Consider the following 26,931-nt stretch of genomic DNA (forward strand, 5'->3'; position numbering starts at 1 on the left):
TGCAGTCTTGGGCCTTTGGCTAACTCAGCTGAAAAACAATGTCTCTGAAGAATAGTAAATGCACGCTCTGCCCTGCTCTGCTCTGCCCTGCTCTGCTCTGCTCTGCTCTGCTCTGCTCTGCTCTGCTCTGCCCTGCTCTGCTCTGCCCTGCTCTGCAGATGAATGTTCAATCCCTCTCAGTAGCTGCCTGCCCACCCCAGTTAACCTTACTGGGTAATTTTGAACAATGCCATCTTTCTGCTCCATTACCCCTTCCAACCTGCCTCTCAAGTGTAATTCAACTATGCTTTTAGCAGACGGGTGTACCTGCAAAAGCCCGGGATCACACAGCGTTACCTGGGGCTAACTGATGATATACATTATTTCTTTAAAAAAAAAAAATCAGGAAATCTTTCTTACGAGTTGGAACTTGGGATTATAAACCTCTTTCTCACTCTCCAGGACAGACTAGTAGGAGTGGGTCAACTCTCAAAGACAGACGAGCCTTGCTGCTCCGGGGCCAGGCACGTCTGTCCGTCCATCCGTCTGTCCAGCCAGCCCCATGAGCACTCACCGGCTCTGCTCCCACAGGTAAGAGACGACCCTCTGGTCGTCTGTGCTCTTGCTGCCATCCAGTGTTGTGCTGTCCACGGGCAGGGTCAGCTCTTTGTCCGGGCCTGCGTCTGCCTGAGGAGGCTTGTTGTTCTCTAGGACAAAGAAGTGCAGCCATCAAGAGCAACACTCCGGGTGGTGGAGGAGGGGCCCATGGGTGCATCTGCTCTGGCAGCCATGGGAACTCTGCCTCAGCCCAGACCATTGCAAGGTATGTGGGAGAGATGGGTGCCACCAGGGTCTCACAGTCATGTGGAGCAGTTCTTAGTTTAACTGCTCACTTCCTCTGACATCTAATGCAGTGGGCATTAGAGGGAGACACAGCCTTCTAGAGAGCCAGGGCTTTACAACAACCCTAAGATCAAGCAGCATTTGGTGTGGTGGTGACTCCATCTCCCAGGCCCTCACCATCACTCAGTAACTAGCAAGGGAAGGGCACTCACTGGAGTTATGAAGGAATGGTAAGGAGAAGGGGGAAAGCTGTGGTTCTCAGGCTTGGTGGGGTGATGTCTGCCTCCTGCCTCTCTACTTGAAGCCCACAACACCAGCCCTTGTGGCGCCGGGGCTGGCAGGATCCTGGGGAGGAGCTTACCAGGCTGCACAATCACAGTCACTTGAGCGGTGGCCTGCTGTCCTGCGGTGTCCGTCACTGTGAGCTGGTAGGTATAGTCTCCTTCTTGCATCGCAGACAGCTGCAGGGCCGGTGTTCTAACTCCCTATGTGCAGAAAGTCAGGCATGGGTAATGACTCCCAGGACCACAGCAGTACACACAGTGCTCACTCGGAAAGAAATGCTTGAGCCAGGTCTTTAAACCTAACTTGGTACTGGGGTCCCCGTTCAGCACACTGAGTGACCACTGACAGGACAGCGTGAGACACGGTACTAAATAAGACTTTCTATAGACCTGTGACAGCAGAGAAACCTATCAAAACACATGAACAAAGCCAGGTAAAACATGCTTTGCATCATGCCTCTAGAAACCTGAAGCTGCAGAGCCCTTCCTGCCTATCAGAAGGAACATTGGAGGAAAACCGCCAATGCAGGGGCTTCCTTGGCGGGCCAGGGCTGAGCCCTGCTTGCAGGGATTGCCTATCCTGTAGTGCTCCATGTTGGAAAATTCCACCCAGGAGTCTCATTTCTGTCCGCTCTTAGCAAGGCTGTCAAGTAGCACTAAGATCATCTCTCTATGTGACAGCAGCCAGCAGGACCCAGGAACAGCAGATTCCTGCTCACCACAGCCTGGCCCAGGTCACTCATTTTACAGACTTCTGGGGAGGACATCTTTTAGCTAGATTATCTACTCCAATGAGCTTAGGAAGGTTTGCACGCTGGTGGCATCTGTGTAGACCCTCTGGATTGGGTCATCCATAAGAGACAAGTTTTTTGTTTTTTTTTTAAAGATTTATTTATTTTATGTATGTGAGTACACTGCAGCTGTCTTCAGACACACCAGAAGAGGGCATCGGATCCCATTACAGATGGTTGTAAGCCACAATGTGGTTGCTGGGAATTGAACTCAGGACCTCTGGAAGAGCAGTCAGTGCTCTTAACCTCTGAGCCATCTCTCCAGCCCAAGAGACAAGTTTCTTACCTCGCCTCCTAATACTAAAAGTTTCAGATAATCTGTTAATCAGACCTGCAATTTTCTGAATTTATTTAGGGTGTAAAAAATCTAAATGCACAAGCCTGACTTTGGGAATAAAATGATAACCCTAAGTAGCGGATGAAATCCAGAGACTCCCTGCCCCCTGAGAGAGAAAGTGAGTGCTCCCTCCTACCTGCATCTCCACCACCTTCCCTTTGCTGCTCGGGCTAAGTGACCACTCATAGCTGTTGATGCCATGGTCATCAGTGCTCTGGTTCCCAAAGAGGGTGATGGAGTTCTGGGGCAGGGTGATCACTTGGTTGGGGCCGGCATTGGCCACAGGAGGGTAGTCCACAGCTTTGTTCACAGTCAGACTTGCAGTGGTAGAGTTGGTAGCCCCGTCAGAGTCGACAACAGTCAAGCTGTTGGTACAGAAGCGTCAGTAGGGAGGACGGACATCAGGATGGGGCAGGACCAAGCTGGCAGCTCCCCTCCTACCCATCCTGCTGCAGGAGCAGAGTCATGCTAGAACTAACATTGACTGAGGCTCTCCTGTGTACCAGGCAAAGTTCCAAGTGCTTTATATCTACCTGAACACCCACAACAGCTCCTTAAGGTCTAACCTTCACGCTTCTCCACACCCATATGAAGAGACTGAGAGTAAGTTGCCCAGAGTCACACAGCAGGACAGTGGTGGCTTCAGGATCTGTGACCCAGCCCCTATATGGCAGCAGCACAAACTGCTGTGTCTATCCATGTACGGAGGCCTTATAAGTGTTGCAGGGTTCGCACCATGGATATCAAGGCCCAGAAACCCTGGCTGGCCTCGAACTCACAGAGATCTGTCTGCCTCTGCTTCCGCCTCCAGAGTGCCAGGAATGCAGGCACACACCTTACCCAGCTCAGAAACCCATTCTTAAGAAGGAACCATCCCTGGCCTCCATTCCTACAGAGCTCACAGGCAGCACCCCACTTTGTATTTCAGCCATGCTAAAACATAAAAATGGATGTGGACGTGCTGGGCCCAGAGCTCTGGGACAGAGCATGAAGGCTGGCTCCAGCAAGGCGGGAACTTGAGATGGCGAGGAAGGCTCCTACACAACGTGCCTACAGCATGTGCCTACAGCATGTGCAGGGAGAAGCAGGGCTAGAGGGGAAATGTTCTTTTATAAGAGCAGACTTCCACCTAAACGGTGCCTTCCAGCTGAACAGCCTGAAGCTGCTTGCGCCACCTCAGAATGTGAGTGTAAGTGAGCAGGGAAGTTTGGGATCCTTCCACTTTGCTGACAGAAAGAGGAAAAGCTTTGAAAAGACATGCGGTTGGTTTAAATCTCACCAGCAGCCTCAGACAGAGCCAGACGTCTGTGGGGCTTCCTTCCTGTCTTACCTTTTACCTGTAGGGCATTCTGGGTATTGTAGCCTTTATAAAACGGCACAGATGCTTGGACTCTTAAACAAGCTCAAGTGTTAGACAAGAGGATCCTAGTACTCTGCCTCTTCCCAGGCCCCTGACGTCTCACAGGTCTGTGATTGTTGACTTGCTACAGACACATGAACCATTGCCATTGTTCTGACTCAGAGACCTTAGAGAACAGCACCGGGCTGCAGGGCTACGGCCGACTAATGCCATGTAAAAGCAGGGGAGGGACGATATGCAAGCAATCAAACAGAATCCAAATGCTAGTCAAGTCCACTCTCATCATAGCATAGATTTAAAAAAAAAAAAAAGCGTCATTTCCTACCCCCATCTACCGCAAAAACCATATGTTACCGCTGTGGTAGAAAGCTCAGACCCTGAAGGCAGACTGCTATGTGACCTTGGGCAAGTTACTTAACCTCCTTGTGCCAAAATTACCTAATCTGTCAAATGAGAATAACCAGAATTTCCGTTTAAAGGATTAAATGAGATAAAATTGTCTAGTGGAAAGAGATCAGAAAAACACTTTGCACAGAGTACATGTTCCAGAAACAGTGGTCATTACTGTAACCTTTGGTTTTGTTTAGGTTTATTTTTCGTTTTGGTTTGTTTTGTTTGAGATGGCCTTGATATTTAGCCCAGTATGAGGTCCCTGTTTCGGTCCCCCAAGTGCTGTGGTTACAGGTCTGTGCCACTATGTCCAATTTTGTCATTATTTTAAAAAATATCAACCTAAAGAAAAAAAAACCAAATAACAAAAAAAAAAGAAAGAAAGAAAGAAAGAAAGAAAGAAAGAAAGAAAGAAAGAAAGAAAGAAAGAAAGAAAGAAAGAAAAAGAAAAAAAAAAAAAATCAACCTAGCTCAGGTAAATTCTATATTAAGTGAGGAAGTTCCAGAAATTTAAGGTAAACATCAACTCGAAACTCCTGTTCAAGCCAGTGAGAGGACTTCAGGCTGCACTGGAAACCACTGTCCACTCCTGTGCTTTAAGAGCCAGTGAGAGTGCCACCAAGTCAGAGCACGTGAAGGAAGGGCTGTGCTGACATCAACTCCGTGTTTTTTTTTTTTTTTTTTTTTTTTTTTTTTTCTTTTTTTTTTTGAGGACCCAACAGGGCCTTGGCGCCATCGCCCCCAGGCAAGCGCTCTACCGCTGAGCTAAATCCCCAACCCCAACTCCGTGTTTCTAACAGTGTCTAGAACGCAATGACCTCCAGACCCGCCCACAGTCTTCAAATAATATATACTATTCTTGGAATGCCCTCCTTCACCTGTTGGAGTGCTATCTACTTCCTAGGCCTCAGTTTCCCATGAGGCACTCTGTACTCTCTCCAGAGAAGAACATGTCTCATCCTCCCTTGTGTATTGAGTGTCTCAGCAGCATCTGCCACTATGTGACTCATGCCTATGTATGAGTGTATGTATGTGTCTGTAAATGCATGTGAGTATGTGTGTGTATATAAGTGTGTATGAGAGAGTGTGTTAGTATGAGTGTGTGTGAGCATGTGTGAGTAAGTATGAGTGTGTTGAATGTGAGTTTGTATGTGTACATGTGAGTGTGGGCACGCATGTGTCATGGGGTGAAGTAGGATGAGCCATGGCTGGAGGATTAGAAAATCTTTTGATGGGCTGGAGGTATGGCTCAGCGGTTAGGAGCACTGACTGCTCTTCTAGAGGTCCTGAGTTCAATTCCCAGCAACCACATGGTGGCTCACAACCATCTGTAATGGGATCTGATGCCCTCTTCTGGTGTGTGAAGACAGCTATAGTGTACTCACATCCATGAAATAAATAGATAAATCTTTTTAAAGAAAAACTTTTGACCCCTACTGTGTGACCTCAGAGGAAACAACTTTCCTAACCCTACATCTACATAAGGGCATGATGCTCATTACAGATAAACTACAACATAAATTATGCAAATATAGAGTGCCCTAGAGTAAGCCTAAAGCCTCACTCATAAACACATTCTAAATGTCAATGCTAATTCTTGAAAGGATTTTCTTTGAATCAAAATTTTCAAATAGTTTCAATAACAAAAGTCTCCAGAAATCACCTTCGGACTGCTAGTGAAAAGCAAAGCCTGCCGGGGTGTGGTGATCTTTAACTCAGGAGGCAGAGGTCGGAGGAGCTCTGAGTTCGAGGCCAGCCTGGTCTACAGAGAGAGTTCCAAGACAGCCAGGGCTACACAGAGAAAGCATTTCCCAGAGGGAAAAGAAAACTTGTTGATGTCAGTGCCAAGAAGGCAAGAGAAAATGGACCCTTCCCCTAACACATAAGTCCTGGGAAATGTTTGGGGTCCTCCAGACGTGGCTCTTAGAACAATGTAGAGGTTCTGAAGAGATTGTGCCCTAGGAAACATCAATCGCTACTGTAACCACTCTCACGGCTGAATTCTCCACCAATCCCAGTGCAAACTGCTATTTTCAGTCACTCCTACAAGATCAACTTGAAGCTGAAGCCTAATTTACCTGAAAGTGTAGTTCCCAGGGACGAGCTTACTTAGTTTTAGTATGGCTGTGTCTTCAGAGATCTTCTCTTCTCTCAGAGGTCCCTTAAGTTCCTCCCAGTGGTACTGGACAATTTTATCGTCATCTGTGCTCTCTGGATCACAAAGAAAATCGGTTCTAACAGAATGCCCGGCCTCGGCACTTACCCGGTTTACACGAACCAAGGGACCACTCAGAGAGCTCAAGCTGGAAAAACATGAAGTTAGACTCACTCTCCAAAGCAGTTTCCCCACTGGGTCAGCTGGCCTCTAATGAATGCTCCTGTACGTTTCCTAAGGACTGTAACTTAGGAAATCTCAAGTTAAAATGCTATTGTATAAAAAGAAATAATTTTAAATACATAAAAATATATTGAAACCTCACTTAAAAGGAAATGCAAATTAAAACATCTCTTTGAGATACTATTTTTAACCTAGCATACTGTTGGAAGAAAGGGTTCAGGCCATCAGGATGGCCCAGCAGACTTGCCACAAATCTGACCATCTGAGTCAATCCCCAGATCCCATGAGGAAGGCAAGAACTGACCACAAGTCACCCTCTGAACTCCAATAGGGGCAGCACCCTCCCATAGTATATACAATAAGAAATGCAATAAAAAATTCTTATGTTTCACAATATGGTAAAAGTATAGAGAAAAAAAAGGGGGGGGGTTAGGGATTTGGCTCAGTGGTAGAGCGCTTACCTAGGAAGCACAAGGTCCCCAGCCCCCGGAGGAGGGAAAAAAAAAAGTATAGAGAAAAGGGGCCTCACATTAGCTGAATTGATAATAGCTCATTGCTCTATGTAAAGTACTTTGGCGACAAATATCTTTGCTCCTGCAATAATTCTAAAAATTTATCTTACAGATACACTTACTATTTGTGACAGTACTGCTCATCATAAAAAGGAAAGCAATCTAAGGGTCACCAGCACACACTGCAAGCAAGCATGCAGTCATTCCAGGACACTGTACACTCCACAGAAGTTGTCTTTGAAAAGTGGTATGCACTTCATGCCCTGATTAGAAAAATCCTCCATACACAGAGATGAGGCATCATAAATGAGTGCGTGCGTGTGGCTGTGTGAATAAGAAGAAAGATACTGCATGTGCAGTTTTCAAATAAGTGGAAAAACTCTCGGCAAGGACATGGGCAGCAATGCCATCGGCTCTCTGGAGCCTGGGAGACACTCCCTTCATGGTGTCTCTACATAATATTCAAATTCTACCCACTCCAAACTAAAAAGCAGCAAGTGTTATCCGAACCCTTCTCCCCTCCCTCTGACACCTTTATCCCCAGTCCCTTCCTCTCAGCAGAACCACTGACATAAAATGCTTAATCTTTTGAGTATCCTGTGCCAGAGTAGGGCTACCTCAACCAAAAAACCATGTCAGCCCCAAGACAGGCAGCATGGTGGGGATGAGCAGATCAGAGGGCAGGACTGAACCTACCTGAGCACTTGGGATCGGGGCTGGGGACTAAGCCACGCCTTGTGCTTGTAAAACACTACAGCACTGAGCTACGCCCACGCCCACAGCTCCAGAAACCTCAGTCCATGGTCTCTTTATTAAGAGAGGGGGTGGAGAAGGTACGGCTCAGGAGCACATCCTGCTCCTCCAGAGGACCAGACTCCCGTTTCCAATGCGTAGCAGCTCACAACCATCTGTAACTCTGGCTCTATCTAGGGGATGGGATGACTCTGGTGTCCTTGAGCACCTGCACTCTCATGTGTGCATGCGCACGCACGTGTGCTCACACACACACACACGCACCATGCGTAATTAAAATAACAAAAATAAATCTTTAAAAATCATTAAAACAAAACCAAAAGGAACATAGTCCCAGGCAGGGTGTACAGTGAGCCTCTTCAAGAGGCTGACGACAGCCTTTGTGCAGAGATAACTCTGAATATCCCTAGGCAGCCCTCTTGGTTACTGATGTAGCCAAGAATTTGATTTCTACAATCAAGAAAGGAAACATCTAAGCAAATATGAAAACCAGCCACTTTCAACCAAAAGTAATTCTAACTGTATGCCCAATTCTGTTTTCTCTGAGTAGAAATGTTACTTCAAGCAAGATTTTAACTGTGGCCTGACTGGGAAATTTCTAATCAGTTGCTCTGCCTGGCTGACCTTCAGGTAACACAGTTAAACACTGATCTAAATAGATCATGGATGCGGCTAGCCTGGGAACTCGCAGAGACCACATTCCACAGCGCTTAGGTACTCACGGCTGCCATCGATGATGGTAGAGGTGGTTGGCAGCGAGATCTCCTGGAACTGAGGTGATACCACGGCAACAGGAGGCCGATTCTTACGGGGCTCTTCGAGAAAATGACACAAAAAGAAATTGGGAGAGAAAATTTAAAATTGTAAGAGGGGTAGACTATGTCTGTGTTGATTACAAATTAATAGTTTCACATAGGGTTTCTCTGTGTAGCCCTGGCTGTCCCAAAACTTGCTCTGTAGACCAGGCTGCCCTGGTAATGTGAGACACCTGGTCGGGCCTGTTCCAAACCTGATTGTTCCTAAGACCATGCTAGCACTGAGCCTGCCAGCTATGTAGCCTGGACTGATCTTCAACTCACAACTTCCTGAGAGCCAGACTGAAATAAATGCATCGCTACATGGCCCCGTGTGTTCTTTCAGTGCTCACGTGTACCAAGCTTACGAAAAGTTCCATGGGTACCAATCACTACTTCCGTTGAGTTCAGCTAGAGGTGGACAAGAAATGAATGAGCACTGAAACTCTAGCAAGTGAAGCATCCTTCGGCACAAGCCTGCTGGAGATGCAGTGACCTCTCAACTGTCGGAGACGGCAGTGTACCACAAGCCCTCTAGTCCACCTGAGTGCCAGATGCAAGGCTGCTTAGTTCTCGTTGACAGGCGACCAGATGGTCTCCGTGCTGAGCCTAAGTACACACTTGCCCTTTGTGTTTCTCCTGTCCTGCTGAGCATGGCACTGACCTCACCATGCTATCAGCACCTCTCCACTGAGCTCCTCCTAGTCTGCGGCTCACACACTCAGTGTCTGGTGAAGCTTGTTTTAGGTTTGGAGCTCAGGAAATGAAAAGATGTAGTGCCAACACAAGAAGAAGGTGGCACTGATCTATGTCAGAACAAGGACCCATCTCCAGCTTCTAGAAATGTCTGTCCAAGCACAGTCCAGTGCCTCGCTGGTCTCCTGTACTCTACCAACAGGCTGCTTTTAAAGGAACCATAGTATGGATTCAGGATTGAGTTTCCAATATGGGAGAGAACTGGTAGTTTTCAGCAAGGAACTCTGACTTCTGGAAGTCACTTAGCCAGCTCTCCTGTGTGATTCTCCAGAGCTCCCAGGTTTCTTAAGTTTCTTAGTTACAACACAACATCTCCCAGCCCTGTCCACGTGGGGGTAGACAGGTCATTGCTCTGGTCTTAGGGTACAGACCAGTGACTACTGCTCCTGGGCTCAGCACAATGTACTTTGCTGCAATTGCTATGCTGGACTAGGAATTGCCCAGTAAATAGGATACGCCCCCCACCCTCACCCCCACCAAAGAATAGGGGTCTATTCTTTGACAGAGGTCAAAGCTCTGTGGCAGTTACCTGGCTTCACTGTCACATTCACGTAGCCTTCCCCATGGGCATTCTGGCCATCCACAATCACCTTGAATTCATAGAGGCCTGGAGTCAGCTGACAAGGGAAGACAAGGTCCTTTAGATGACCGCAAGGGCCGAGCACCTGAACCTTCCCTGCTGAGCCTGCATCCTTTTCTTGCCCTATTCTCAAAGTGGAAACAAGTGCACTAGCTAAAGGATTAGAGATGGGTTATATTAATAAGAAACAGCTTTTTTTTTTTTAAAAAAAATGTGATTCTTATTACTGGCTGCATTTAGAACAGAAAGGTTTCAATTTCCCTATACTCTGATTTTCTTCTCAGAGGAACCACTAAGGACCCAACCACCCCACTTCACCGTTATCAAACTTAAAATCATGTCTTCATAGAAAAACATCTTATTAAAAATAGAAACAACAAATGGGGGGTGGAAGTGCTGGAGAGATGGCTAAGTAGTTAAACGCAGACTGCTCTTCCAGAGACCTGAGTTCAATTCCCAGCACCCACATGGCAGCTCACAACTGTCTGTTAACTCTAGTTCCAGGGGATCGCACAACCTCTTCTGGCCTCCTTGGGTACCAGCATGCAAGTGATATGCATACAAACATACATACATACATACATACACACACACACACACACACACACAGGCAAATCCCCCACATATAGAAAAAACAGCTTTAAAAAGAAAACAAAAAACAAATTGGCTGGCAATGGTGGCTTACACCTTTAATCCCAGCATCAGGAGGCAGAGGCAGGCAGATCTCTCAGTTCAAGGATAGCATGGTCTACAGAGTGAGTCCTAGGACAGCAAGAGCTACACAAAGAAACTCTTATCTCTAAAAACCAGCAAAAAACAAAAAACCAAAAGCAATCAAGCAAACAGACAGACAACTAACTAGTTCTTGAAATCTGAATTTCCCTTCCTTTTCTGCTGACTGTAGAAACAATACAAAGAGGGAGCACAGTAAAGCCACCATGATGTCACCACCTCACCATGCTGGTGTCTACTGTTGTCTCCTCCAACCCTTGGTCACAAACACAAATCAGTTTTATCCAGATCGTCTCTTTACTTTCTTCTGTTGTTGTGCTTGGTTAGTTGGTTTGGTCTGTCTTTTTGAGATGGGGTTTCTCTGTGTAGCCCTGGCTGTCCTAAAACTCACTATGTAGACCAGACTGGCGTCAAGCACACAGACACCTCTGCCTCTGCCTTCCAAGTGATTAAAGGCATGTACAGCACCCCTGGCTTCAGCTCGCTCCCTCAGAGCCAGTCACAAGCCTGTCACTATCCCAGCCAAACTTCATTGGTGTTGGGGTCTAGCTAAAAAATTAAGGTATCGTACTTTTTATTGTTCTTTATTCCCTTCATTAGCATAAGTAATGCTCATGGTTATGATAAAATCTCTTTAACATTCATTCATTTCAATGACTACGGAACAGTACATGAATATATGTATCATAATCCACACAACATTCCACATTGTTAGATCCTTGGGTCGCTTCCAAGTTCTTCCTGTTATGATTAAAGTGAACATCATGAGAAGAAAATAAAGATTTTCTTTTTTCCATCTTTTTTGGATGAATACTAATCAGCCCACCTCCCCTCCAAAGCTTTGTCCCCAGCCTTCCCACTCTGCCTTGCTCCTGCCTTGTCCTCTGCCTTCCAAACTTTGAAGAACGGCATCCCCTGAATCCTGAGCTTACTCCACAGGCTCGCCTGGCCCACCTTAGCTGGACCACAGCCTCAGTTTTAGACAGATATACGAATTGACCTCTTGAACCAGATTCATCTCCTAGTCTCTAGTCCTTCCCTCCAGCTGCCAAGATCAAGTCCACCCAGTGCCTCATACGGACCACAGATCACAGCTTTAAACGAATGAATCATCCGTAAATCTCCTTCAAACACGAGCTCCCCCTGTGTCTCATTCTCCCAGCATTCCCACCCAGCATCTCAGGTCCATCCACTTGCCCTCACCCAGACTGCCAGTGACTTGGTTCTCCATCCACTCCTCACAGCGGTTGGGAATGAAAGCGTGGCCTCAGAGGCGGAAGGTTCTAGATACGACCAGCCACTTTATGGCTTTGCAAACTCTGGCCAAGCCATTTCCTTTTTATTTATTTATTTATTTATTTATTTATTTTGGTTCTTTTTTTTGGAGCTGGGGACCGAACCCAGGGCCTTGTGCTTCCAAGGTAAGCGCTCTACCACTGAGCTAAATCCCCAGCCCCGCCATTTCCTTTTTAAATATTTCTATTTTTATTTGTAAAACAGAAATTAATACCTATTATCTTGAGATTTTATGTCAATAAAAAGTAATCATTAAGTAACACAACTAACAATATGTCTTCTACATGGTCTGAACAGAATAGATTGCTTCCTGTTTTAATTTTTTATTCAGGATATTATCATTTTCTACCTACATTTGTCAATAGATTTTGTACTCTTCTTCCCACTTTGAATCTTATCTCCACCAACCTGTGGAAGGCCATATTTCTTAACTGAAAATCTGAACGTGTCTCTCACAGGTTCTCTGCTCTATAGGAAGATTCAGTAATAAAGCCAACAAGATGGCCAGCAGGTAAAGGTACCTTGTAGCCATACATATAAAATAAACACTAATGAAGAGATTCAAAGGCGTTCAAATCTCTGCCTCCAGGATCTGCCTCTCTCTTCACATGCTGGACCGTGCAGCAGTCCTTCCTCCACGGTTCTGCCTCGGAGAGTTCTGGCCCAGTGCTTCTTTGCTAGAGTAGTGTCCTTCTACCCTTTACTAGGAAGCAGGCCCCTGTCATGACCCAAGTAAGTTACCTCTAAGATACACTGTAAGCCACAGACCTTCAGGTGCCCCATCACGTTCTTACCACTTCTGGGGCACTGAAACTCTACTGTCCTTCACTATGAAGGCTATGACTTTGGCCAGATGTGGTGGTGCACACCTTTAGTCCCAGCCCTCCAGAGGCAAAGGCAAGGGGACCTCTGAGTTTGAGGACAGCCTGGTCTATAGAGAGACTATGATAGTTCGCTGGAAAATCCTGACTGGCTGCCACAGCGTGCGATGACCTGCCGCTGGATGCAGGAAGTGCTGGGCCAAAGAACATGAAGACTTATTCTCATAAGTGCTCTGGATTCCCAGGGACTACACCAGCAGATAGACCACGTGCACACAAATAACCTCGCTCATCTCTGGAGTTCTGAAGTGTGTGTGCCACCTCACAGAGCTGCTGAATGTGTATTTTCAGCCATCACTGCCATACTGGTACAGTCTTCTCACCAGCAATGAAATTTGAGAATTATATGCTAAACAAACACTGGCTGTCCGCCATGGCGACTTTCCGAAGGCTTCACAACTGAAAAACTGCTCCCAACTTCAGTGTGAACAGGAAACCCGGTTTTCACTCTGTTTCAGAAAATCTCCTCTCCCCTTGCCCTGCGAATGAACGGAGGCAGACTCACCTTGGACAGTTGGAGGCTCTGGGAATGTTTCCTCTCCACCTCTCCACTGTAGTCTGTGGGATGAGTGATCAGCTGCCAGTCGTAGGTGTAGGTTTCTCCTACAGAAGGGCAGTGAGAGAAACCATGCAAACATGCACCTACACACAAAGCCTGCCAATAAACTCCTCTAAATCCTGACAAAGCCTGAGTTTTCAGACTCTAACCCGAGGTCTGGAGGGAAGCCAAACCGTTTCCTGAGAGGGTTCTGTTGAGTCAGCTACAGCCAGGGCCTCTTTCCTTCTCTGGACAGTGCTCTTTCTGCCCCACACCTACCTTGGGCCATCTTCAAAAAAAAAAGGTTGTTCACGGTGTGTCTCACTTAAAATACACGCCCTACCAAGCGCTACAGATGAACTCATTGGGAACAAAGGTCATTTTTTTACAAAACTTCTTTTGCAACAAAGAACAGCAATGACTTCTAAATAACATGGTTCAAAAATAGCTCTTTACAGAGCGCTAACAATGCTCGTCTAGCTGAGGTCATCACACCCTGGTGAGTTAAAAGAGCTACTTCATTCCTGCTGAGCTAAATAACACACTGCAGAAGATGGAAGGGCATGGCCCATTTAAAACAGGCCTCACTGAAATTAATTAAGATCAAATGAAGCATTAAATGGTCCTCGTCTGCAGCTTAGACTATCTCTGCATAGCTTGAAGAGGATCCTGGTATCCACGTGGAATCCCCCAGTAAAGGGACTTAAACTGGAGACAAATGCATTTCTAGGCAGGAAAGGGTGGGATGAGGTAGCAGGGTTAGTTCCCACTCACTGAGAGAGAAAACAAGTTCCACTGTGTAGCAGACCTCAGCCGCACGGTTACTTAATGAGCTCGATACTGAATTCAGTGCCCAAAGCCTAGTCCTCCAAAACCTGGGAAGCGACCTTTACTCTGTCAGCCTTCCTCCACAAAACCAGCACAGTTTTGGCCTGGTGTCATCTCTAGCTATTCTCAAATAGGCATGTACAAAAGTCAAGTATGAAGGCAGAGAGGCAATAACCAGGACTCATGCTAAGAGATAATTCTTCAAACTGTAAAAAAAAAAAAATCCCCACACAGCAAACACATTCACAGTGGTTTGGGAACTGATAATTTTATTTAAAAAATTTTATAAAAATGTTATCAAAAGCTAAAAAGAGACTTCAAAGAAAGGATGATACCCCTACTCAGAGTATGCACCATAGGCAGAAATCCACCCTTGGGTAGGAATGGGCATGCACACAGGACAGATGTATGGACAGAAGGTTGACTCTTCATCTAGGGCAGGGGTTTTGAAACCGCAACCTTAACCTGACAGAGATGCTAGTGGGTGGACCACCACAGGGCAGGGGAGGATGGAGACCACTATGAAGAGCGAGGTCCTGCCTCAGTGGCCCCAACTTTTAAAGTATAATCATCCACTTCAGAGAACCAAAGAACCTGCTCAGGGAGTTTGAAAGAAATGTGAGTTTTGGAATGCTGACCTACAACATGACAATAACTCAGAGATATGTGCACAAATACAAGATGGGGGAGATCCTCCAGAGCAGGGCCTGACTTCCACAGCAGAGCAGAGCGGGGAGAAAGCCCTACCTAAGGAAGTGTTTTTCCCACCTCCATCTTCAAGGGTGACTCAATTACTTCAACTAAACACTCAAGGAGGCAAAGAGGCAGTTGGTGGAGCTCTCCACTCCCGTAACTTCAGACCTGGTGCCTGCCTCTAATCCCAGCGTGTGGGAAGCAGAAGCAGGCCGATCTCTAGGAGTTCAAAACTAATCTGGTCTACAGAGGGAGTTTCAGGACAGCCAAAGCTAGACAGAAAAATCCTCTTTCAACAACAACAAACAAACAAACAAATGACAAGGCAGGAGGGATGGATAGCTCATTTCTTAAAAAATTAAATGTACAAAAAAAAAAAAAAAAAATCCAGGGGTTGGGGTTTTAGCTCAGTGGTAGAGTGCTTGCCGAGGAAGCGCAAGGCCCTGGGTTCGGTCCCCAGCAAAAAAAAAAAAAACCAAAAAAAAAAAAAGAAAAAAAAAAATCCAACCCAGGCATAAAACATCCAGGAAATCTGGGACATTATGAAAAGATGAAATCTATGGATGACAGACAGAGGAAGGAGAAGAACCCCAGGTCAAATGCACAAAAGAATTGGAAGAGGGACTGCATGGAAAATCTTTTTAGTTGAAAAAAGAAACTGGAGTGAATTGACAGGGAGATGTCATTTCAAGAGCAGTGATGCACAGTGGAGCGGGGATCCAGCTCTGGGAAAGTGTACTCTGCACAAACGCTCCCACAGTAAGAACACTGAATTCCACCAGGCACACGCCTTTGATGGAGAACTCAGGAAGCAGAGGAAGGTGAATCTCAATGAGTTCAAGGCCAACCAGGCCCACACAGTGAGGCTCTGTCTCAAAAACAATACATTTTGTAAAAAATGTTTCCATTGGGCTGGAGAGATGGCTCAGTGGTTAAGAGCAACGACTGCTCTTCCAGAGGTCCTGAGTTCAAATCCCAGCAACCACATGGTGGCTCACAGCCATCTGTAATGGGATCTGATGCCCTCTTCTGGTGTGTCTGAAGACAGCTACAGTGTATTCATACACAAAATAAATAAATAAATTTAAAAAAAAAGAAATTTATTAAAAATGTTTCCATTATTTTTAAGTGATGTGTAACGGGTGTCGGTGGGGTACGTGCACCAGACAATAGAGCTGGAGCTGCAAGCGGTTATGACCTACCAGTGTGGGTGCTGGGAATTGAGCTCAGGTCTGGACAAGCAGAACATGTTCCTAAACACTGAGCAGTGCCTCCAGACCCAACAATAAGACTAGTGAATCAGAAACACTGAAATATAAGACAGAAGGGCTTGCCTGAAAGAGGACGCACACTTTACTTGGTCAGCCTTTAGTATAAGTAACACAAATACAAAGCAACCACTTCCAATGCTCAACTCCTGTCGGAAGCCTTAAGAGATTATGTTTGTTTTCTGAATCAAATTTGGTATATTAAAATACATTTAAAAGATGAACTGGGGGACTGGAGAGATGGCTCGGTGGTTAAGAGCACTGGCTGTTCTTCCAGAGGTCCTGAGTTCAAATCCCAGCACCTACATGGTGGCTCACAACCATCTGTAATGAGATTTGATGCCCTCTTCTGGTGTGTCTGAAAACAGTGACAGTGTGCTTTCATTTAAAAAAAAAAGAAAGAAAGAAAAGAAAGAAAGAAATGGATGCTAATACTACAAGTACAGTAAATTTATCACCAACTCATTTATATAACTTACAAATATAAATTTCATGTGCCATGTTGAAATTTGTACATTTTGTTTAAAATCTTTTTGTTAAATTTACCTCTCCACTGTGTATGTATGTGTGCCTGTGTGTGTCTGTGTGTGTGTCTGTGTTTGTGTCTCTGTGTATGTCTCTGTGTGTGTCTGTGTGTGTGTCTGTGTGTGTGTGTGTTTGTGTCTCTGTGTGTGTGTGTGTGTCTGTGTGTGTGTGTGTGTGTGTCTCTGTGTGTGTCTGTGTGTGTGTGTCTGTGTGTGTGTGTGTGTGTGTGTGTGTGTGTGTGTGTATGTGTCTGTGTGTGTGTGTCTGTGTGTGTCTGTGTCTGTGTGTTTGTGTGTCTGTGTGTGTGTGTCTTGTGTGTGTGTGTCTTGTGTGTGTGTGTTTGTGTGTCTGTGTGTGTTTGTGTGTGTCTGTGTTTGTGTGTATTGTTTGTGTGCGGAGGTCATTGGACAATGTGTAGGTGTTAGGTCTCTCCTTTAACCGTGTGGGCTATGGGACTTGAACTTGGGTTATCAGGCTTGGCAAGACCCATTATTCACTGAACCATCTTACCAGCCCTGACTTTTAAGACTTTTTTTAAAAAAAGTATGAACATTGGTGTTCTGACTGCATGTCTGTGTGAGGTTGGCTGCACTGGAGCTTGAGGCACAATTGTGAGCCACCATGTGGTTGCTGGGAACTGAACCCAGGGACTCTGGAAGAACAGTGATGCTCTTAACCACTGAGTCATCTCTCCAGCTCCCAGTCCTGACTCTAAGTCACAAATCTATGTTAGCAGTGTTCTTGAATACTTTCAAGTCCTGCACCTCATATTACAGCCATCCAGCTAAAATAAACAGTTAGTCTGAGTTTCAGTTCCTTCATCTTCTCCCAACCAAGTGTTTGAGCACTGAGTTACATCCCAGCCTTGCTGTTCTTGTATATACAAACAACACGATCTTATATAAAAGATTAACACTGCCTTGACCCTAGGAGCATTGCAGATGTGGCTGCTGTGCAGGTGGCAGAAAGGACAGAGGCTGTGTCTACACTGAGTGTTCTGACCTGTGAACCTCTGACCGGTTAGAGCCTAACGTTCCCTGAAAGAAAGCGAGCCTGAGAGGACCACCAGTCAGGAGTCACGCAGGCCTGGGGGGCAGACCATGCCTGTGATGACCCCTGCTCAGTGCCATAATGCACAGGTGGAACTTAGCACTCCTAAGATCACTCCTAAGAGGATCCTAGACACTCAGAGACCAAGAGGAGCAAGTAAGTGTAGAGAAATAGAAGAGAGAGAAAGAGAAGCAGACGGTGTGGGCACAACGAAGAGAGGCAGAACTGGAGACACGAGGGTAGTGGAGAACACCCCGATGTGAGTAGCCGGTGATGCCACCTGCGACCATGGTGGGGTCCTGGCCAGTGCTGACACTAGGAGCCACATCTGGGTCTGTGGCCCTGCAGCAGCAGGGGTCTGTTACCACCAAAGCCCAGGGACATGTTGATGTCTGAGGCTGTGCAGAACTGGTCCTACCCCTCACCTAGGCATCCTGGGAGAGCTTGTCATGTCCCTCACTTGCTGCAGCACTCAGGAGGCCCTGCACCTCACCTGGGCAGCAGGGTAGAGATGGCCCTGGTATAGGGGATTGCTGGTAAGCCAAGCATGAGAGCAGGAGAGCCAGTGGCTGACACGTTCAGATGAGACCTTTCATGCCCTCTTGGCTTTGAATTGGCCCACCCCAACATCTACCCTGTGGGTAAACTGCTAGAGCGCATGAAGAGCCCAGTCCTACAGATCCAAAACTACAGGCTCTCCATGACATAGGGCAACAACAGGATCTCTGAGAGGAGTCCCAGTGAGGATCTGGTATTGATAATGTAGCAGAAGCCAGAGGCCTCGAACCAGACCAATGCACTGCAATGAACATTTGCAAGCAAAGTGTGGACAAATGGGTATACTGTGGGACACACTGTGACATACTACGGCTTCCACGAGATTTTTTTTCTTTTTTTTTTTGGGGGGGGGTGGTTTGCAAGGATTGAGGGTAAGTATGAGGGGAGGGGGACATGAGTGGGTTTGGAGTTCATGATGTGAAGTTCAGATAGAACTAATTAAAGGTTTTTTAAAATAAAAAAAAAGATGCTTACTAAAGAGCATCAGCGAGGCATGAACAAGGTCACATGTATAATGCTACCCTTTAAGATAGCAGTGCCTTGTCAGGAGTAATTTGCTTAAATAATTAAGCTAATGATTGAGTGCATTAGGATTGGACACAGGCTTGACATGAAAGCCTACAGGACCAGGCTGGAGGGGTAGCTCTATGGCAAAACACTCATCTAGCTTGTGTGGAACCCGGCACTGCTGGTTACACAGAGCATCTGATCTCCAGCTGGGCAGAACACTGCCTGCTGTGCCCATGCAGATGTGTGCCCCTGCAGATGTGTGCCCCTGCAGATGTGTGCCCATGCAGATGTGTTCCCCTGCAGATGTGTGCCCCTGCAGATGTGTGCCCATGCAGATGTGTACCCGCATGTACATCCCATCCTCACAGGGCTATTACAAAAGCAAATGAACGGGGGCTGGGGATTTGGCTCAGTGGTAAAGCGCTTACCTAGGAAGCGCAAGGCCCTGGGTTCGGTCCCCAGCTCCGGAAAAAAAAAAAAAAAAGAAGCTGAAAAAAAAAGCAAATGAACGGAGGCCGTACATACCAATGCAAACTGAAATGTTGCCCAGAAAGGACATCTTACCTGGCTCTGGTTCTGGGAGAGCGAAGGCGTTTAACTGAACTTCATTCTTAGGCAGGGTGATCTGGACGCTCTTCCCAGCAGACACCACCAGTTCCTTTACCACTGGAACAAAGGCGCAGCAGCGTGCTCAGCAGCATGTCTGGACTACACGTCTCCCCTTCCTGAGTCACCCTCAGCCACCATCTTCACCTGCTACTTGTCTAGTCTCTAATTCCACTCTCCCAGTGGAAACGGGTCTCTCAAGGTCATCAGGGAGCTGCTGCTTAGCAAATCTAAAGAGGAGTGTTAACCCCACCTCTCTGACCCTGGCCCTAACCCCTTCCTGCTCACTGCCCACCTTGGAGCACTTCACAGCAACACCAGATTCAGTGCTGATTCTCTCCACTGTGCTCCACCTAAGGTGGGTCTCCAGACCCAGTGCTCTGTATACACTACTTGCCAAAGAGTTCAAATTCTGTTTCAATGACACTTTTACTGGGTGAATGCTTTTTAAATAAGATATAAAATATCAGGGCTGGGGGTTGGGGATTTAGCTCAGTGGTAGAGCGCTTGCCTAGTAAGCGCAAGGCCCTGAGTTCGGTCCCCAGCTCCAAAAAATAGAAAAGAAAAAAATATATATCAGGGCTGGAGAGATGGCTCAGTAGTTAAGAGCACTGGCTGGGGAGGGGGAGGGGTTAGGGGGATGTTGGCCTGGAAACCGGGAAAGGTAATAACAATCAAAAGTAAATAAGAAATACTCAAGTTAATAAAGAAAAAAAAAGAGCACTGGCTGAGTTCAAATCCCAGCAACCATATGATGGTCACAACCATCTGTAATGGGATCTGATGCCCTCTTCTGGTATGTCTGAAGACAGCTACAGTGTACTTATATACATTAAATAAATAAAATCTTTTAAAAAAAGATATAAAATATCAGAGGCAGACGTCAGTCAGAAGGCTTGCCTTTCTTTTGCAATTGCTACAACTACTGACTCATTGTTCAAAGTCAATGAAGTCAACATTATCCCCAGATTCTAAATCCCTCTCCCCCTTGTGCCCCTCTCACTCCAGACCACCCAGTCTCGCTATGACACGTACAACAATCTTTTTTTTTTTTTTTTTGGTTCTTTTTTTTCGGAGCTGGGGACCGAACCCAGGGCCTTGCGCTTCCTAGGCAAGCGCTCTACCACTGAGCTAAATCCCCAACCCCTACATCAATCTTTCTGAATGCCCACGGTGCTACTCTCCTCCTTGAGCCATGGCTCCGACACTATTTGCCCCCTATCTCCTATGTGTTTGAGTTTCTCAACACTGGCATTATTGATATTTTGTACCCAATAATTGTTGAGGGCTGGGAAAAGCAGACAGTTCAGACAACAGAAAACCATGGATTCAGTCTTATTCCTCTGGCAATACTTGTTTACTTGATATGAGGCCTCAATTCTGGAAGACCTTACAGCAAACGACAGGCTGGTCAGCTCATATTTCGAGGCTGGGGTGGAAAGGGCTTCCTGGACAAATGGGAAGCTTGAGACTTCTCTGCCTCTGCTAGGGAACATTGCACTTAGAGGAAAATGAAACCATCCTTTATGAAAGCAGCAGCCTACAGCTGTCCCAGGAGAGGGAATAAAAGCTCTCTGGTATAACTCTAAAGGGTTGGGGGAGGAGAAAAGAAGAAAGGAAGCCACTATACTCAGAGAAAGTATAAATGACCAAAACTAGCTAGTCAATACAGCACAAGGTGAAGCCTTCAGTCCCACAGACGATCTGCAGGCATTTGCCTGAACACAGAAATCATGTGCTGCTTCAGGACTGGACTGTCTCCATGCCATGTTCTACTAGCAAAGGAGACCCTGGGAAATGGAGAATGGCAAAAACTGTGATCACTGGCTTTGCTTTGCCCCTAACATTTTTGGGGTCACCCACGAGCCAGGGATGAACTATCTCCTCCTACTACCTCAGCTCTGCCCCATAAAGCAGACTTGTTAAGGAAGCTCTGGGTCTAAGCTCCTTTCATGGTTGCTTTGGAAATAAAAGATGTTCCAAGAATCAAGCTGGCAAATGCTTGACCCACAGCCAGGCCTCTGGGAGGCAGACGGGTGCACCAGGGCTAGGCCTGCTTCCTTAGTTAAGGGCCACTCGTCCAATCTTCCCCACTATGGTCTTGCCTGTTGTTTTAGATGGTCTCAGTAGCTCGGGCTGATCCCAAACTGACAGGCAAGGATGACTTGAACCCATGCTTTCCTGCCTCTGCCCCCAGGATAACAAGTGTGCACCAGCACCCCGGCAAATCTCATGCCTTTAGGTTCCGCAGGATCTGAGAAAATAAGCTCCCCCAAGTCCCTCAAGTTGGGCAGCTGCTGACTTAGGGCTCCACAGCCCACAGTATCAGAGGCTCAGACAGGACTATTTTGTTCCTAACGTCCAGCAGTCAGGCCTCTGTTCTCTTCTGTAACAGTAACATTTTAGTCGAACACTCCACATCCTGTCCTCTCCAGGAAGAGCTGAGGACTTACCTGGGCGCGGTGCCGAGGTGCTCTGGGAAGAGGTCTGGGGCGTGGGGGTGGCAGAGCTGTAGGAGGGGGCCACTGGAAGAGGGGTGTCAGTTGGAGTGTGCTCAGTGCTTTTTACTTGCTGAGTACTAGATGCAAGAGTGAAGTGCTCGGATGGTTCAGTAGGGATGGACACGTTCTTGGGCCACTCAGGAGTCTGTGTAGTGTGGTTACTGGTGAAGGAACTGGGAACTGTAATGGTTTTGCGGACCTAAAAAAAATATGAAAGATGAATTGTAGCAAGCAAGAACCAGATTCCCAGGGCCAGCTGGGCTCATGAAATGATACCAGACATTGAAGAAATTAATCTTACCACTGAAATTCAAATAGTATTAACGTTTGCAGATAAAGACTCCTTGGCAGAATTTTGCCAGACATGTGTAAGCCCTGGGTTTGGTCCCTAGAACCACAAATTAAATACAAAAAGCAATAGAATCTTCTCTTTTCATACAAAACGTTTCTTCATCTGGGCATGGTGACTCCCACCTATAATTCTAGCACTCAGAAAGCTGAGGCTAGCTTGGGTTAGGGAGTGAGAGCCTGTCTCAAAACAAAGAAACATGATTTTCTTTAAAACAGAATAATCCGGGAGCTGAAGCAACAGCTCGGCGGTTAGAGCACTAGCAGCTCTCTTTAAGGAGCCTCACTGGCCAGCAGCTAGGATCACATGCAGAGAATGGCAGGAGCGGGTTTCTGTCTAGAGGTCATGTTGCACTGCTGGGGTTTGAAGAAATACAGGGACAACAAGAACACCACCACATTCAACCAAATGAGGAACGCAGAATAGCTAAGCCAGGGTCAGGGTAAGGACTCTTACGAATCCATTTTCCAGAAATATAATTCATATAACATAAACTCACACATCAGAAGAACACGAGGTCAATTTTTGGCAAATGTCCACACCCACATGACAACAACCTAGAGACAGAATGTTGCCATTAGCCCCAAGATTTGCTGCTGTCCTCACTAACTTCCTGCCTCCTCCAGACTCGGGCAGCCAGTGACTTATTTTCTGTCACAGTAAGACTCGTTTGGGTTTTCTTACACTTTTTATAAAAGAAACCATGTGTATTCTATTTTTATCTCTAGCTGTGTTCGTTCCACATGGTTTTGAGATTTGTCCATGGCACTGAATGTATTGGTCGTCCATTGGTTTAATTATTACTGAGTAGCATTCCACTACAGAGACGCATCAACATTTATTCCCATTCATTTGAGAGAGATTTAGGTTGCTTTCAGCCCCCAGGTATGACAAATAAAACTGTTATGAATGTTTGGATACATATATTTGGATACAAACAGGTTTTAATTTTTTGTGATTTTGAGACAGGGTCTCATGTAGCCCTGGATGTCCTAGAACTCTAGATACATAGACCGGGTTGGCTATGAACTCACAGAGATCTGCCTGCCTCTGCCTTTGCTTCCGGAATGCAGAGATTAAGGGTGAGTGCCACCATGTGGGCCCCATTTTCATAGATTAGTATTCAGGGGTAGAGTTGGGCTTCCCGACACTGAATGACTGGGTGAGTCGCTGTGCCTGCTGACACTCCCTCAGCAGACAGCAGCAGCACCAGGCCACAGCCTCCCCGGCTTAGTGCTCCTGCACTTGACCCTGCCTTTCCAGTGGCTGGGACAGGAGCTCGATGTGCATCTCACTAACGATGGAGAACAAACTTCCTGTGCTGCCCACCGGTCACTTTCCCTTTGGTGAGGTCTACTCAAATCTTTGTCCATTTAAGGCTTTATTACAGTACAATTGACACGTACACACAAAAGATATTTAATGTTTACACTTGGTCAGGTTTAGACCGATATGAACACCTATGAATCATCTATTCAAATGAGCACTACCTTTCACTTCCAAAGACCCTCCTGTTCCTTTGAAATCCCTCTCCCTCCCCACCTACATTCTCCCCAAGCAGCTCCCTGCATAGTTTGTCCCTAGAAGTCATTTTCCATGTCCTAGAACATGGATGGAATGCTAGGTTCCTGCCTCAGCTTCTGGAGAGAGTGCCACCCTAGCTCAGAGAATTCTCCTGCCCCTTTGCTCCTCCTCTTTATTCTTCTCTCAATCACACCCTCCACCCCCCACCCCTCACCCCCAACCCCCCCACCCCCCACCCCCGGTCTTCCGTGGTAAGGAACAAACCCAGAGCCTTGCCAGTCTACAAGTTTCTGAGAACACTGTGGAGTGTCCCTGCTGATGGGGGCATTCCAGGCATCCCATGACCTTACCAAACTTTGCTATGGATGACTTTTTTGAAGGTGGGACCTTGGAAAGAACAACAGCAACAACAACAACAACAACAACACCCCATGGTTTTCCCTGGTGATTTCCTAAGGATTAAAGTTGAATATCTGCTGTATATTTGCTAGAGACCCGAACAGTGGCCTTGCTGGGCATCTGCTCAGTGGGTTACTAAGCTTCTAGTTGTGATACATCTTCTGGTAAGTTTGGGTCCCCTAACTTTGTTGCCTTTTTTCCAAAATTGTTTTTTGTTAAATACTAATGCAGCTGGGCTGTATTCGTTTCCTAGGGCAGCTAGGAGCAATTTACCATAAATTTAGTAGTTAAAACAATAGACTTTTCTAGGCATGCTAACACATGCCTTCAACCCCAGCACTCAGGAGGTAGAGACAGGCAGATTCCTTGCCGACTTTCCACATGTCCATAATGAATTTTGTCACTTTCTACTATCCTCTCCCATCCCCCTCCCTCTTCCATTGAAACCCTTTTCCTAACAAGTCCCCATCCCACTTCCATGTCGTTTCCCATTGAGTTGACTATGCTTGATTGCATGGTCACAGCTCAGCAGCAACTTATGCAGCATGGGCAATGATCAGTGGATTGGGATAAGGAAGCAGTGCCCCATCCTCCAGTGACCACTGACTGCCATAGTTCCTTAAAGAGGGGGCAGCCTCATGAGCCCCTCCTCTATACAGGACAGAATGGGGACAGGGCCAATCTTTTGCAGGCCTTAGGAACCACCACTGCAGTGAGTTAATGAGAGCAACTGTCACACTATGTCTGGAAGACACATTTCATCCACAGACTCTGTTCTCTGATATCTCAAAGCCTAAGTCTTCAGACGTTGACCACCTGCTTCCCCACGGTTAGGAGATGGACTTGGTCTAAAAGGCCAATTGACCTTAGACTCAACCTGGCACAGCCTGTCTTCTCAATGGGCCTCAGTCCTCCTCACCCGGCCTCCTGCAGTCTTCCCAGTGCTTCAGTCAGGGTTATAGCTTACAGTCAGGTCATGAGGCTCACCTTCTTTGTGGTTTATTGTTTTGCATTTTGTTGTTTCCTTAAAAGGTGGCCCTGCTAAATGTCTAAATAGTTTTACTGTGCACCCTGGCCCTGGCCACCATGAGACAATCAGGCTTTCCCTTGGCTCCCTCTAGTAGGGAGCCTGCTGGATGGTCTCAACATTTTTTTAAAGTGCAAATGAACCCTTTATCACCTCTGATCTCTATCTTTCAAAATTAAACTTTCCTGTAGCTTCTATTTCTTCTGGGGTCTTTCTAGTTCCTTTATGTTCTTTTTCAAAAAAATAAAAAAATAAAGGCCGTTAGCACTATTATCTGTGAAGGTTCAGGAGAGCACTTCACTCTGTCATCACCACTGGAGACTCCTCCTATGGGATGAATTTCAAAATATTAAAGATCTAATATGTGTAAAGCCAAATAGATTTGGGACTTGGGGAAAATGAGTCTGAGTGTTTTCCAGTGTCCCTGGCCTGACTGAAAGGCTGACTATACAGTAATGTCAAAAACCAAGACAGAACACAGGAAGCTAGCAGGCAAGTTGTGTTAGACACGAAGTCTGCACCACCTCTGGGACTGGCAGTAGAGACTCAGAGCTGAACTCGCATTCCCAGGCAGTGGCTGGAGCTGTAGGAAAAGGAAAACTACAATAAAAGGATATGAGCAAGGAAAAACAAAATTCAAAGCAGAATTTGGGAAGGCCAATGCATGAAATGATCCCGATTCTGCTGCCAGAGGGACAGAAGTGGGCAGGTGCACACAAACAGGAAACAGGGCACAGCACAGCCTTTTGAGACAAGGCAAAGCGGCCTATCAGGTACAGGCTGATGGGAACACGCTGCAACAGGAAATTGGGAATTTACCAGTGACCACGGCAGGAGTGACTTTAGGAGAGATTTCTCCAGGACCAGGGGTTACAGAAGTCAATGGCTGAGAGACAGCTGGTGTACACCCCAGTTGGTATCCGCGGGTAACGCTGGAAGCAGACTGGGATAGTGATGAAGAGGCAAGAGACTGGCCAAGGGCACATTTGGTAGTGCTGAGTGGACTGAAAACAGAGCAGGAGCAAGGAAGCCTACAGTGAACCTCAAAGAACGAGTAGGAGTTTTGCTACTGTGAAATACATAAGCATAGATAAGCAGGCGTATACAACATAAGGTCCTGGCACAGCAAATCTCATTCAATTTAAACAGGTCCTGGGCAGAGAGGAGTAAGGTGATAGTTTTGCAAATCTGATGACCTAAATTCAGCTCCTAGAACCAGCTCCATGAGGTAGTCCTCTGACTGCCACATACACTGGCATACAGGTGCCCCCTACTCACATTGCATACATGTGCATACGCATGCATACCACACACACATAAACATTAATAATAATAATGATTTTCAAAAACTAATTAATTAAACCTTTTTTAAAAAGTGACCCAGAGGGTTGGGGATTTAGCTCAGTGGTAGAGCACCTGCCTAGCAAGTGCAAGGCCCTGGGTTTGGTCCCCAGCTCTGAAAAAAAGAAAAAAAAAAAAAGTGACCCAGGCTGCCAGTATCATTCAGGGTACAGAGCTAATCTAGCATGTGAGAGGCACTGGATTCCCAACCCTATCACTGGGCCTTTAATGGGAAAGGAAAGGAAAGGAGAGGAGAGGAGAGGAGAGGAGAGGAGAGGAGAGGAGAGGAGAGGAAAGGAGAAAGGAGAGGAGAGGAGAGGAAAGGAAAGAGCTAAACATGGTGATGTACACCTTTAATCTCAGCACTTGGAAGGCTGACACAGGAGGACCATGGGAGACGGAGAACCACTAGGTCTATGTAATAGTCTGTCTATGTAAAGGACCCTGTCTCAAAGGGACCAAAAGAGTTAGAGGCACAGCAGTTGCTTCCGGTGCACGGGCCATAGGAGTGATCTCCAAGCACCACAAAACACATAATCATTATATGTCATACACATCCAAGAAACTGTAGGAGAAGGTAAACATACA

General features: G+C 46.4%; 1 protein-coding gene and 1 pseudogene across 2 annotated transcripts in view; one reads left to right on the plus strand and one right to left on the minus strand.

Moving 5' to 3' along the window:
* Nucleotides 1–26,931, minus strand: part of Kiaa0319l (KIAA0319 like) — a 92,304-nt gene that overhangs the window by 15,330 nt on the left and 50,043 nt on the right. For both annotated transcript variants that reach the window (XM_032897757.1, XM_032897749.1), the window contains exons 4-12: nucleotides 21,656–21,902; nucleotides 19,161–19,262; nucleotides 13,132–13,229; nucleotides 9,667–9,754; nucleotides 8,310–8,402; nucleotides 6,063–6,195; nucleotides 2,371–2,599; nucleotides 1,184–1,307; nucleotides 554–686 (exon numbers count right to left, since the gene is read on the minus strand). In XM_032897757.1, the coding sequence (XP_032753648.1) occupies nucleotides 554–686; nucleotides 1,184–1,307; nucleotides 2,371–2,599; nucleotides 6,063–6,195; nucleotides 8,310–8,402; nucleotides 9,667–9,754; nucleotides 13,132–13,229; nucleotides 19,161–19,262; nucleotides 21,656–21,902 (1,247 nt within the window). The remainder of the gene's footprint in view (nucleotides 1–553; nucleotides 687–1,183; nucleotides 1,308–2,370; nucleotides 2,600–6,062; nucleotides 6,196–8,309; nucleotides 8,403–9,666; nucleotides 9,755–13,131; nucleotides 13,230–19,160; nucleotides 19,263–21,655; nucleotides 21,903–26,931) is intronic.
* Nucleotides 17,398–17,513, plus strand: LOC116890595 (annotated as a pseudogene).

This window comes from Rattus rattus, chromosome 1, assembly GCF_011064425.1.
Source record: "Rattus rattus isolate New Zealand chromosome 1, Rrattus_CSIRO_v1, whole genome shotgun sequence".
NCBI lineage: Eukaryota > Metazoa > Chordata > Mammalia > Rodentia > Muridae > Rattus > Rattus rattus.